Source organism: Catharus ustulatus, chromosome 2, assembly GCF_009819885.2.
Source record: "Catharus ustulatus isolate bCatUst1 chromosome 2, bCatUst1.pri.v2, whole genome shotgun sequence".
Taxonomy (NCBI): Eukaryota; Metazoa; Chordata; class Aves; order Passeriformes; family Turdidae; genus Catharus; species Catharus ustulatus.
The window spans coordinates 93,229,908-93,242,889 of NC_046222.1; the positions used below are offsets into that span (position 1 = coordinate 93,229,908).

Genomic DNA, 12,982 nt, shown 5'->3' on the forward strand with positions numbered 1-12,982 from the left:
CTGGAAATGCTTAAATAGGAAGTAACTTCTTTCCCTTTTCATTCAGGTTAAAGCTCTGCCAGGCATGGGCACTACCATAGATGTTATTCTAATTAATGGACGTCTGAGAGAAGGAGACACCATTATTGTTCCTGGGGTGGAAGGTCCTATCGTAACCCAGATTAGAGGTCTGCTGCTGCCTCCTCCTATGAAGGAGCTACGAGTTAAAGTAAGGCAACTGGTTACTGTACTGACATTTAGTACAAGAAAAAATAAATCAAGCTTTATAAAAAGAGAAGGTAGTAGAATATGGTTATACTAATGGTATCTAAAGGGGGTTTCAAGGGAATGCAGAACACATCTGGTGTCTTTTGTGAAAATGTATGTGTATGTTCCTGTGGGGGTGTGTGTTGTCACAGCAGTGGCAAAGAGAACAATCAAGGAAAAACTTTGCAGTGAGGATTAGGATGAGTATGCTTTAATAAGGGATTCAAGTATGTGGCTACCTGTGAGAAGGAGGTACCCATCTTAAATGGAAACTGGAGTGTACTGGTACAGCGACTTTGAGTTAAAGTTATAATATTAGTGGAAGTGAATTTTTTACTAAAAAATTGTATGCACTTATATTTGAGAAGAGTGAACACATCATTTTCTAGGATTGGTTGGTGAGTGGCAGTGACCAGAACCTCTGCAGAATCTGCAGCCTCTTGGTGTTTTCAAGCATTGTTGTAGGCTTTGCTGTCCTAGTCTTATTAGCCTGAGGAGAAGCCCTGAATTTGAGATCTTTCCTGCATGGCTTTCCATGAAATGAGGAGACACAGAATCAAAAGGCTGTAAATAAATTTATACATATATTAAGATTAAAGGATGCAGTTCAAGGATGATGAATAGAGCTGCTTTGATGTTTCCTTTTAAAAAGGGAAGGAATAAATGTCTGCACAGACTTTTTTTAAGGCAAAGAAACCATATAAATGACCTAGGTGAATGTAATAGGACAGGTTTGGGAACCTTGAGTTGAGGAAGTGGACCTAGGGTAGCTGTTGGGCTTTTTGGAGGCAGGCAGTGAGGATGCATTTTGATTCAGCTTGTTCATGTGAAATTGTCCTTGAAATAAGACCCAAATTTTTGGGGTGGAGGGCTAGAGGCTGGGAGGAACAAAGTGCTTATTGAGGAAAGAAGCTTCAAGAAAAGGATGGGACATATAAATAAGAGAAATTAAGAAACAAACCAGAAAATCCTTCCAACATCAGTTTAAAGATCTTCAGAAATAACTGGTTTTGTTGGATCTTAGCCATGCCCTGAGTGCGAGGTCTTTGAGGTTCCCCTGGATGGGGAGAGAACCTGGGAAATTGAACATGGAATTATGCAGATGAGAAGGCTGAATGGCCTCCAGTGGGAGAGTGAGACAGCTTTTCCTGTACAGAGGCTTGGGCTGTGTGTCAGCTGAGCTTGAGTGTTTTTGTTAAGCTGGTGGTGTCTTCTCATCACCTGCCTACAGCGCTGAGTTTGTGGGGTTTCGTTAGTGAATAGCTGCCTATTGCTGCTTCCTCTTTTCTAGTATATGTTACTTTTTGTCCCCCTTCTCTGCTTTTAGAAGATTTCCCCATGCCTTGCCTACCTTGGCAGGGGTGCAGGGGGTACTGGAAGGGAGAGGAGCAGTAGGACTGAAAGGTGCAAATGCAAAGCAGAGGCAATCACTGATGAAAGTTGGGAGCTGCTGCATTTCACTGCTCCCTGCTTTGTTCTTCAGCTGCTCAGCACTGTGTTGTGTTGCTGTGCACTAGCACAGAACTCTTTGCTAGGGTATATATTCTCTTTTTCAGAACCAGTATGAAAAGCACAAAGAAGTTGTTGCTGCTCAAGGCGTGAAGATTCTTGGGAAAGACTTGGAAAAAACCTTGGCTGGTTTGCCATTGCTTGTAGCTCATAAAGAGGATGAAGTCCCAGTCCTGAAGGTGAGGTGGCTGATGTTAGAGTACAATACACTGAGGGTGACTTGAGCTCTCTGGTGATGAAACTCAAATGCTGAGAGCGGAGTTTGCAAATACCTGGGTTTTTTTAGTTGTTTTAAAAACTGTTATATTAACATATTTTAGCCTTGTGCCCATGTGGAGCTTTAGTGATGTGTTTTTTTTAGTATCTTGACTATTAGTTTTTTCCCTGGTATTTTGCTGGGATGTCTCTGCTGCTAGAACAAGGTTTGAAAACAAGTATCGTGGCATAATTTGACTCTTGTTAATTTCTGATTTTATATTTGTAGTAATTTATGGATATATTCTAATCAAATTATATAAGGTACATATCTACTAGTGGAGTTCTGCACACTTTCCTAATTGCAAAGCTAATTTAAGACTTTTGCAATAAATTTCTTCTGTGACTCACATGTTAAAAATGGTAGAGGAAAGGATGTAGCTAACCTAAGCCCAAAATTGGTCCGTGTTCTCCAAAGGCAGGAAGTTAGTTTAGAAAGTAAACTCACACATTGCTAATTTAGTTTTAGTCATAATCTTCCTTTAGTCTTCTGTCTACTTCTTTGTGCCTTTGAAGGGAGGTTAAACTTTTGGAATAGTCCAAACTCAGACCCTGTTGCTGGGTCCATATGAGTATTTACCTAAAGTGTACTACTGGTAGTAGATACACGATGGCTAAAACTCAGTGGCAAAACCCATTCATCTGCCAGAGGAAGAGACTTAAGTGTTTGAGGTTAGAAGGCACAGGCTCTGAAAAAATGTGGGGTTTTTTGACTTCTCTAAAAGCAACAAATTGGCTTTGCTGCTCTTGCATCCTGTTTTGCACCAGGCCTAAAAAGTGTTCAGGATCTTTCCTTTCCTGCTCGTGGTTTTAGGTGTCAGCTTTTGTCATTATCCTCAGGCAGCCAAAGGCACTGCCACACAAAGTGGGCCATGTGTTTGCTCAGCCTTGCCAGCAGAAACTTGCAGTACTGGGGAAAGTGATGTGTAGTCTGCAGAGAATGTGGGCACCTGCTCAGTTTTACATGATCATCTTCCTGCAAAAGCCTTAGGTCTAGTTCAACTCAGGCTTTTCTAATGCTACAAAACAGTCCATGTTCCACAGGTCCTGTCTGATTTACACTGCAGCTCTGTCACTTGGGACCTATCACAATGGCTGTCCCATGTTTTCAGCAGCTCGTGAACAGGGAGATTTTGTACCCTGAGGCATAAATAACAAGAGAACTAAAATTTGCTTTTTTCTTTCCTGTTTTGTTTTGTTTTTGCTTTTTTTCTAAAGGATGAACTAATACATGAACTGAAGCAAACACTGAATGCAATCAAATTAGAAGAGAAAGGTGTTTATGTCCAGGCTTCTACCTTAGGCTCTTTAGAGGCATTACTTGAATTTCTTAAAACATCAGAAGTGCCAGTAAGTACTACTGTGCTTTATCTGATGCCATTGATTCTGTGTTTAGTCAGTAAATGTTTCCTTTTGACTCAGAAACATTACTGTACTGACTTGATTTTTGTGTCTTTCTTCAACAGTATTCAGGAATTAATATAGGTCCTGTCCATAAAAAAGATGTTATGAAGGCATCCGTTATGTTGGAGCATGACCCCCAGTAAGTACCTTTGCTTTGCTGTGTTGATAAATGTGCAGTGGTGCTGCAGGCAGTAGCTCTGGGTTTGTGCTGTGCCTGGTGAACTGTTGAGCTCGCTGTTCCCTACAGGTACGCCGTCATTCTGGCCTTCGATGTGAGGATTGAACGTGATGCACAGGAGATGGCTGATAGCTTAGGAGTTCGGATTTTTAGCGCTGAAATAATTTATCACCTATTTGATGCCTTCACAAAATACAGACAAGACTACAAAAAACAGAAACAAGAAGAATTCAAGTAAGTATGAGCAATCATATTCTGGATGCTTCCCAAATAAGTGTCTCTCTTATTTTAGTATAAATGAAGCTGTATTTAACTACTTATTTCTTTATTTACTTAGTGTGTAGTTCTGAAGGAAAGGGAGGAGAGGAGGAAGATGGTAGGACAATAAATTTATAGTTTCAAGAATTCAGTGCTCCAGTCTAATTGTTTAGAATAAAGGGTGAGAGCTGTGTAAGCGGTGCAGCAGATGCAAGATTCAGCTAGAACTGTTGTGTAATATGGAGTGTTTTTATTAAGGTTTGCTTTCTATACTTGGCCTGTCTTCCTAGATTGGGACAGATGGGTTAGTTTTGCCGAGTAAAAAAAACAAAGCTAAAAGGATTTGGCTTCTATTATTTCATATTCATGTGATTGCAGTGTAGAGGGCTTAATTCTGACTGCACTAACATGAATATGTAATCATTTAAGGATTTACAGGGACCCTAAATTAATTTTTGGAATCATGTGTCATTGGGTGGTCTTCAGTAGAATAAGGACAGTCAAAATAAATGAAAATGTATTTCATTTCATAATGATATCAACTTGAGTTTGTTTAGCTCAGCTTTTAAATGTATTTCTTCACTTGGCAAAAAAAGATCTTGAAATTCTGGAGTTCAGGCAGCAATATTTCTATTCCTGTGTTCTTGTAAGGCTGTACTTGCACTATAAAATTATTAGTTCTTTGGTCTAAGTTGAGCATTCAAGCCTGTCAAATTAAAATCCATGCCAGGCATGCATGATTACTGCTCCCTGTAGTTCGTGAAGATCAGGTATGGACTAGAATTAGCAAGACTGGAAAAGGGGTTTTTTTCTGCTTGATTTTTCTCCAAGTAACACTCCTAGAATGAATGCCTAACAAGTGTGGGAAAGGCAGAACTGTTAATGTTACATCCGCTATTCCAGTGTATCTTTCAAAGTGCCTTTTCTTACCATCTTCCAGGCATATAGCAGTATTTCCATGCAAGTTGAAAATACTCCCTCAGTTCATTTTCAACTCTCGTGACCCAATAGTGATGGGTGTTGTGGTGGAGGCCGGCCAGGTGAAGCAGGGGACTCCCATGTGTGTACCTAGCAAAAATGTAAGTAAGGGCCTCTTCCCCCACTGCATGTTTGATCCAGCTGGTAGTTCCTGGGATGATGCACCCTGGAGTGCTTGCATGCCTTTCCTCAGGTTGCTGGTAGGAGACGAGGGTCAGACTTGCAGGTCAAGTCTTTCTTCTGGTGTTCAAATATCTCACTGCTCTCTGCCGGAAGAGTTGAGCCCTGGAGCAGAGCACAGGAAGTGTGTCTGGAGGACACCTGCCAGTTCTGTGCTGTGGTATTGAGTCATGGGCAAAACTGTCATACCTGGTAGCTAAAAAGGGGAGAAATATCTCTTGATGTTCTAGGGGATAGCCAGTTGATAACCCAGATGAGTTGTGGGAGGTTGGTGTCCCTACCCTTTCCGGGATGGAGCACTTGCTATGCTGTACGTTTTGCTTGCTTGTGCTGAGGTAGCAGCTCCACCAGTGCCACACTTCCCGCAGCAAGTCTGTGTCTACAAACAGGAGTTTAGAGAAGGGTATGTGCACAGAGGTTTGGTGGATGTGTTACAGCAGCTTCATTGTATTACAGTTTGTTGAAATTGGAATAGTTACAAGTATTGAAATAAACCACAAACCAGTGGATGTTGCAAAAAAAGGCCAAGAAGTGTGTGTTAAAATAGAACCTATTCCTGGGGAATCACCTAAAATGTATGGACGACATTTTGAAGCAACGGATATCCTCGTCAGCAAGGTAAGAGCAATCTGCATTTGTGGAGAGGGCTTAAGACAACCTGGCAGCTTGCTTGAAGTGGAAATGTAGCATGAAGCCTCAAAAACAGGGGAGGAGCCTTCTGTCACAGACTGACATTAAGTGGGGAGGGTGCATGTGTGGCATCATGCAGCTGAGATCTCTGGAGCTGTGGTGTGAGGTCTGTAGTGGTGCCTCTGCAGAGGCCCAAAGGAAGGAGGTGCTGTGGCTGTTGCAGCTCAGAGCACCTGCGAGGGCAAAATGCCACACTCACTCTTTGCCACCTGTTTGTACAGAAAGCTCAGTAGTCCCCCAGGGCACCACAGCCTGTGCTTGAAATTGCACAATAAATAGCAATCCTCCATTGCTCTGGCTGTGGGGCACTGGGCTTCAATGAGATGATCCCTTGCTCCATCTTTTGCTGTTGGAAATAAAGCCACAACTCTCCACCTTCCCAACTGCTTTAGTCACCATAGGGCACCTCTTGCCACTGTGTTGGGGCGTGTGCCCACAAAAGAAGGGCAAGTAGGGTCTGGGATAGGGACAAGGTGGGGTTGCTGGTCCCTTAGGCCCTGTGGAAGCAGGAGATCTCTCCAGTTCTTGCCTTGCTGTATAAGGTGTGGGATGATCTGTGCAGCTGCAGCCCCTCTAGACCAGATAAGGGACATGGTGAGATGAGAAATGAAGGGAAACAAAGAGGATGGGTCATTCAGGTGATCAGTAGCAAAGTGGGGCTTGGAGTAAGTTTACCTGGTGTGCAGACTGTTCCCAGTGTGCTGAAAGCTGCCTTTAATTCCTATGTGTTTCTGATGGGTGCGTCTCGTGTGTTACAGATCAGCCGTCAGTCCATCGATGCTCTGAAGGACTGGTTCAGGGATGAGATGCAGAAGTCTGACTGGCAGCTTATAGTAGAACTGAAGAAAGTATTTGAAATCATCTAGATAACTTTTACAGCAATGGGGAAGCAGGAATAAATGCACTCTTCCTGTTATAAAAAAGTTACCAACAAAGTCCTATATTGAAGACAGTGTTGGATGTATGTTTGGGAGGAAAATATGTGGATAAAATGTTTTCCATGAGAAACCAAGAAATTTACACTGGTTTGACAGTGGTCAATTTACATGTTCCCATGGTTCCAATGTGCCTGTTCACTTCTCCTACTACCCCTCCTAATACTGGCTGCTGTTTTAAAGTTTGCCCTTCCCTCTCTTACACCTTCCTTCCACCCTTTTTCTCTCCTTCTCTCCAAAATAAAATAAATTGAATTTTTATTACAGAACTAAAAGCTCTTTCACTTTTATACTGATGAGAGCAGTACTGCAGTATTTGATTAAACAAGCTTCTGCAGCCTTTGTGATTCTCGGGACATTTTTGATGTAAGAAATACTTCTTTATTTATGCATACCTCTTTCCTTGACTTTCTTTTCCAACATTCTTCTGCTTCGTGCCTATAGAGTTTTTTTTAAATAGAAAATTAGGCAATTGGAGATCTCTGTATTTGCTTTGTGTGAAACAATGTTGTAAAGCATAGCTGCCCACCTTTTACTGCTTGTACAGTTCATGGAAGTCAACCTGTAATCATTATAATGCAGAGCCACAAATAAAGGAGATGGACATAGCAGACCATTTGTTTAACAGTTTGCTTTGGTAATCAAAGTTTTGCTTCATGGGCTGTGGCAGGTGTGGAGAGGCCAGGCAGGGGCCTTCATTCCTCCCTCTGCTTGGCAAAAGGCGTTCCAGCAAAGGTGTTTCCTCCTCTGAATGCAGTTCCTGTGTGCTCAAGGTGGTGATGTCAGCCTTCCCGAGCATGGGAGGGGCAGGCCAGGAGGAGGTCAGAGCTGACATCTCTTCTCCAGCTGCTGCTCAGGGATGTGAGCACCTGCGAACAGCTGCCAACCCGGGAGCTGTGACTTTGGATGCTGCATCACAGCTGTGGAGGCACCTGACAGCGTGGGACTGAACCAGCTCCAGCATGGATGTTTGTGATGAGCAGGAGTCAGGCTCTAATCCCAGCATTCTCCTACCCCCCTTCCCCTCTGCCTCCCTGCCTGGGATGACAGCTTGGTGTATTCTTACTACCACTGTCTCTGGCTAACTCACAGCTCATGTTGACAGGAGCAAAACAAACACTCTTCAAAAGCACAAGCTGAAACAAAATCGAAGATCGTTTATGCAGCTGAGATTTTTAGCATTTAAGACACAAGAGTTTAACAAGCAAGATGCAGTTTGATCAGATTTCTTCTGTCACTTGGATTACTTTTTTTGTTAGAAAAATCTGAATGTTATGATTGGGACTATGTGGACTCCATTACAAAGGAACATTTAATAACTCACCTCCTTTGCAAATGGAATTTAACTTTCTGGATTTTTTTGTTAGACTTTAAAACTTGCCATTGAAAAGGACCTTTTCACTATGTTGGTGTGTGGTGCAACTTCCCATCTGTGGGTGAATGATCAGAGGGAGGAGACTGCATTTAATTGTTAAAATTTTCTTTTGCAAACTATGCAATCATGAAAACTACACTAATAAAAGTTCTTAAGAACACAGATGTCAGAGATTGTGGTCAACGTATTCTTCTTTGTTTCCTCAAATACTTAAGGGTGTTCTATCCTGAGTAGAAGCCATGCAGAGGACAGATGCAGGCTTGACCGTGCTGGCTACTCCCCTCCTCATTACAGGAAGCACGTGAGAGGTGATGGAACACCCAAGGTCAGGCAGCACCCAGGCTTCAGCTGCCATCCTGTGGGCTTCAGGAGTGGCTGGGCAACCCTGGCTTGAGTCTTTGAAGGATGAAACTGAAACTGAACTAAAATTCTTCCCTCAGCTTAAAATCTGTAATAAAGTTAGTGGAGAAGAAACAAAAAGTGGCCTCCTCCACATGTTGAGGAAGTGCCACTCTGCAAAACTTTGTGAAATGAATCAAAGCTGCAGCTTTAGTAAAAGGGGTTCACTATATTCAAACTAAAGCATCACAAAATAGAATCAGTACAAAAATATACATACAGTTCTTTATTAAACAACTGTAAACACTTCACTGTAAAAATCCATAAAACTTTATAAACAAACATTTTGTAAATAGATTCTATACTACAATAAAAGAATTTTAACACAATTATTTACATGCAATACTGACAAATTTGGCACTTTCTGAAAAGAAATGTACAAAACACTTTGTTGTTTAAAAAGAAATTTGAAATTATAAAAACTCAGGGCATTACTATCATGCACTTTGCAAATACCTCACAAGCACTTATGGCACAGCTAGCAGAAAGCTCCAGGCTTTCATCAAGCTCTTTACTACAAGTTCAGATAACTTTTAATGTGCTTCCGTAAGTTTGTTGTAAAACTACCTGAACATTGTCAAGAATGAAGTCAAATGCCATATTCCAAACTGATTCCACAGATGACTGCATTAACCTGAAGGGGAAAAGGAAGAAGAGGCTGAAAATTACCATTACAAAACCAGTCCTTTTTACAATCACTTTTGCTCTTCACACTGGAAAACAAGATCACAACAGTTCCCCATGAATGGAATTCTGGAATTTTGACTCAGTCCTGGTAAAGACCTCCCTCGCTACTTGAACACACCAAGCCTTGTTTAATGGCACAAATTCCTGGTGTGAGTAGTGTCACAGCACCTTGTGAATGCTGGCATCTGGCAGAGGTGTGAGCCTGTGAATTAAGTGGTGGGTGACCTCCTATTTCTCTATTTCCAACAAATGCCAAGTGCAATCCACACATTTAAATAACAGGGTTTGGGGCACTATATTATTTTTTATATTCATTGCTAAAACCAAAATCCACAGAGAATTACAAACTCCTCCCATGATGTGAGTTACTCTTACGATCAGCAGCTACAAGAAGTGAATGAAGAAACTGCCCAAGGAAAACAAAGCAGCTCTGCACTCTCAGCTTCCCTTCTAGATCCCTGCATTGCAGGAGAGCAGAGGTTCCTGCACTTGGAGCTTTAGAGGGTGTAAAATCAGTATCAGATGGGTGTGAACCCTCTGGAGGGACACACTGCCATCAGTGCTGATCCAACACACAGGGACCAGGAGTGGGACATTCTGACAATTCTGAAGAGTTTTATAAAGAATTTACTATACAAATTTCATAAAACAGTTCATTGCATTGTTAATACAAAAGCCCAGTGAACTTTCTACACTTCTGCAGTCTTTTCAGTGTTGATTCATTTTGTGAAACATATTTTGTAGATCTAAAACCTAGAAAGTTGAACTCCACGGTTAAGCTTTAGTTAGTAAGAAAGTCATAATAGGATTAAAAACTCAACCCACAGGAAGAGTAATAGGAACACAATAACAAAGTAACAGGAATAAATTTAAAGGCTGGGGGTGAGAGAATCTGGATACAGCAAGAGAATGAAATCAGGTCTAAGATGCCATGAAAAGATGAACAAAAACAAGATGAAGGGACAATGCTGATGAAAACTACAATTTTTGTCTAGAAATTGTTGCCCAGAGAAGCTGTGGATTCAGCATCCCTGGAAGTGTTCAAGGCCAGGCTGGATGGAGCTCTGAGCAACCTGCTCTAGTGGAAGGAGTCCCTGCCCATGGCAGGGGAGTTGGGCCTGTGTGATATTTAGGATACCTTTCAACCCAAAACATTCTGTGACTCTACGAAATACTACTAAATCTTACTCTTAATTTTTCACAAATTACTTATTTTAACACTCCAACTCCTTCCCTCAACACCAGTTTTTAAGCTTAAAAACACTCATTGCTGGAATGTCTAATGGGATAATGGGCTCACTATGCAGCATCTAGTGCATAAATTCTAAAAAATAGACTAAAGTTCACAAGTACTAATAATTAAGTTACCTTTTCATGTATTTAACAACCAGATCTAACTTTTCCAAGTCTTTTTCTTCTATTAGATCAGTACAATATTTCACAACCTGTAGAATGTCTTCTTCCATAGGATCTGTAATAAAAAAAAAAAAATTAAAATGAGATCTTTCCTCTTAATAACTTGGAATATAATCACAGAATGGCACACAACAGGACTGCAGGGTCCTGAAATACCTGCCTTGTAGACCTTTTTTTTTTTTCCCCCAGTAAGAACAACTGACAGCAAAGCTAGCAGTAACCAAAGGGAAAAGAGACTGGGATTTAGAATACAATGGCTGTTTTGAAACTCTTAGGAAAAGAATAATGTAGGAAGGAAAAATTTCCCAAGGTTTTAAGGAGCTGCCATTTGTTTGACCTAATTCAAATCACAGTTTTGCAAGAGTGTCACAGCTGCAATTTTTTTAATCTAGGGTTCTTTCCATTTCTTTGAGAAATGGCTTGACACATGGCTTGAAGAGGGAGCATGTTAATTTTCATGATGTTAAGCAAGACACGAGCTGGCAAAGCTACAGAGCAGCAACTGGTAGAAAGAATCAAGTTCTTCCAAGACTGCCAAGTAAGAAGACTTCAAGTGTACTGTGAAAAATAAGCAGCAAGAGTGAAGGATAAAGGAAGCACAAAAAGCCTACTCAAAGCAGTTTTGTTTGTGATCACCCCAGTGTGACATCCCTCACCTGAGATAGTTGTGATCCACTCTTTCAACAACGTCTTCACATCGTTGAATTCCACAGCTCCAGCGAGGTTTGGGGCTTGCGGCCTGAACAAGCCCGGCTGCTGCTCCGTCTGCAGAGCTGATGGGCCTGAAGAATCCGAAGTTGATGGAACTGCTTCTGCCTGTTCCAAACATAGAAGTGGGTAATGCTCAGTCTGACAAATGTGGGAACATCATATACATACAGAGATAAGAGTCAGTGAAGAATCCAGGAAAGAAAAATAGCAACATGAACTCAGTCTAAAGAAGCAGACACAGCCTTACCAAATGCTGTTTGTGTTAAAAGTACCTGAGCAGCTCTTCCTTCTTGTTTCAAGAAGCCATCTATTAGCTTCTGTGGACTCCCAGACGTAGTTGGCATGTTTTTTGCAGGACTACCAATGAGTTTGTTTTTCAAAGGACTCTGAATCTTTTTCACAGGACTGACTGGATTTTTTTTCCGTATTTTTTTCTTATTTTTTATAGTTGTATGCTTCAGGTGTAGGGAAGGATTTTTTGACACTGAAAAACACAGGAATAGTCAGTGGTTGATACATTTAATACTTTTCCACTGAAAGGGGGACTCTGCATCTCTCACAGAAATCTCATGATCACTTGAGAAAACACAGCCTAGATAAAGCAACTTTAACACAGACACCATTCCAGATCCTGGCACGGTTTTAAGTATTTGAAAAGCACTGTTAGACTTCCAGTGTATGCAGAGGATACTCAGCTGTTTGCAAGCTTTTTAATGCAAGCATTTCAGTATTTGAATATAAGTAGCTGGTGAAATCTGAATCTATTGGACAAATTGTCTCACCTCAAAGCACTGTCCCATCAGTGTTATCAACAAAGCCAGCAGTGTAAGGCCCCCACAATGCTTTTATCACAGTTTCTGAAGGAAATCACTCTCATTCTATCATTCTTACATATCTGCATTAGTCCACTGGCTATGAAATCAGAGTGTGATTATAATTATAATGCAGTGTTTAACTGGCAATCAAGCCGATAACATTTATAACCTACCTTTATAACAAAGCACGTTCACAGGGAATTAGTCTTATTTCATTCTACTGACTACAAAAAGCAGACCTGGATGATCAGCTCAGAGTAAACCCAGCTGACTATCAGACACACACAGTGAGATGCAGTGTATATTCCTCTAGCTGCCCCAAAGCCCTCCCAGTGCTATGGATTTCAGGGAACCATGAGAATGCTCCCTGAACAGAGTTAAACTAACTTAGGAATGTGCAATATTTTAAATCACAAGACACATCAAGTTTGGATTCCATTAAGCAAACCTATGGATGTGGGTAAGTTTAGTGCCACAGTCCCCATGAATTGAATTAATTACCACTTTGAGTAAAGCTGGGCACCTGTTTGCAAACTGAAACCACAGCTGGTTGTAACTGACAGTCTGTCAAAAATAAAGAAATTCAAACACAGCATCTTCACAGAAGCTTTGGTTATATTTTCCAGTTTGTTACTTAGGGTTGCAGAGCTGTTTGGAGAGCAAACAACTCCTATACCAGAGGACAACTGCACTATATATTCTCACCTAAAGTGTTAACAGGCTGCTGCTCTGATTGCTTCTGCCGTTGATCATATGCATCTTTCAGCTCTGCTTGCAACTCAGCAGGTAGTGCAGCAAAAACCTCGGGGTCCACCTGAATAGTAACAAAAGATTAATTTGATTATTTTAGCAGTGAGCAGCACCATTTGCTTCCTTCTAGGTCACTCACACAAGAAAGATATTTACATTTTATGCCAAGCAAAAATAAAGGAGATATAACTGAAAC

The 12,982-nt window shown here is 41.2% G+C and overlaps 2 protein-coding genes across 5 annotated transcripts in view; one reads left to right on the plus strand and one right to left on the minus strand.

The window, feature by feature from the left end:
* The window catches only part of EIF5B (eukaryotic translation initiation factor 5B), a 36,054-nt gene extending 27,875 nt beyond the window's left edge, over positions 1–8,179 (plus strand). The window contains exons 17-24 of the mRNA XM_033052253.1: positions 47–208; positions 1,803–1,934; positions 3,229–3,360; positions 3,477–3,553; positions 3,662–3,826; positions 4,791–4,929; positions 5,465–5,626; positions 6,457–8,179. Coding sequence (XP_032908144.1) covers positions 47–208; positions 1,803–1,934; positions 3,229–3,360; positions 3,477–3,553; positions 3,662–3,826; positions 4,791–4,929; positions 5,465–5,626; positions 6,457–6,564 — 1,077 coding nt within the window. The 3' untranslated portion in view covers positions 6,565–8,179. The remainder of the gene's footprint in view (positions 1–46; positions 209–1,802; positions 1,935–3,228; positions 3,361–3,476; positions 3,554–3,661; positions 3,827–4,790; positions 4,930–5,464; positions 5,627–6,456) is intronic.
* A 439-nt stretch (positions 8,180–8,618) lies between these two features.
* Positions 8,619–12,982, minus strand: part of REV1 (REV1 DNA directed polymerase) — a 57,804-nt gene continuing 53,440 nt past the window's right edge. For all 4 annotated transcript variants that reach the window (XM_033051893.2, XM_033051892.2, XM_033051894.2 and 1 more), the window contains 5 exons: positions 12,742–12,850; positions 11,494–11,705; positions 11,167–11,326; positions 10,463–10,565; positions 8,619–9,041 (listed from right to left, as the gene is read on the minus strand). In XM_033051893.2, coding sequence (XP_032907784.1) covers positions 8,930–9,041; positions 10,463–10,565; positions 11,167–11,326; positions 11,494–11,705; positions 12,742–12,850 — 696 coding nt within the window. In that variant the 3' untranslated portion in view covers positions 8,619–8,929. The remainder of the gene's footprint in view (positions 9,042–10,462; positions 10,566–11,166; positions 11,327–11,493; positions 11,706–12,741; positions 12,851–12,982) is intronic.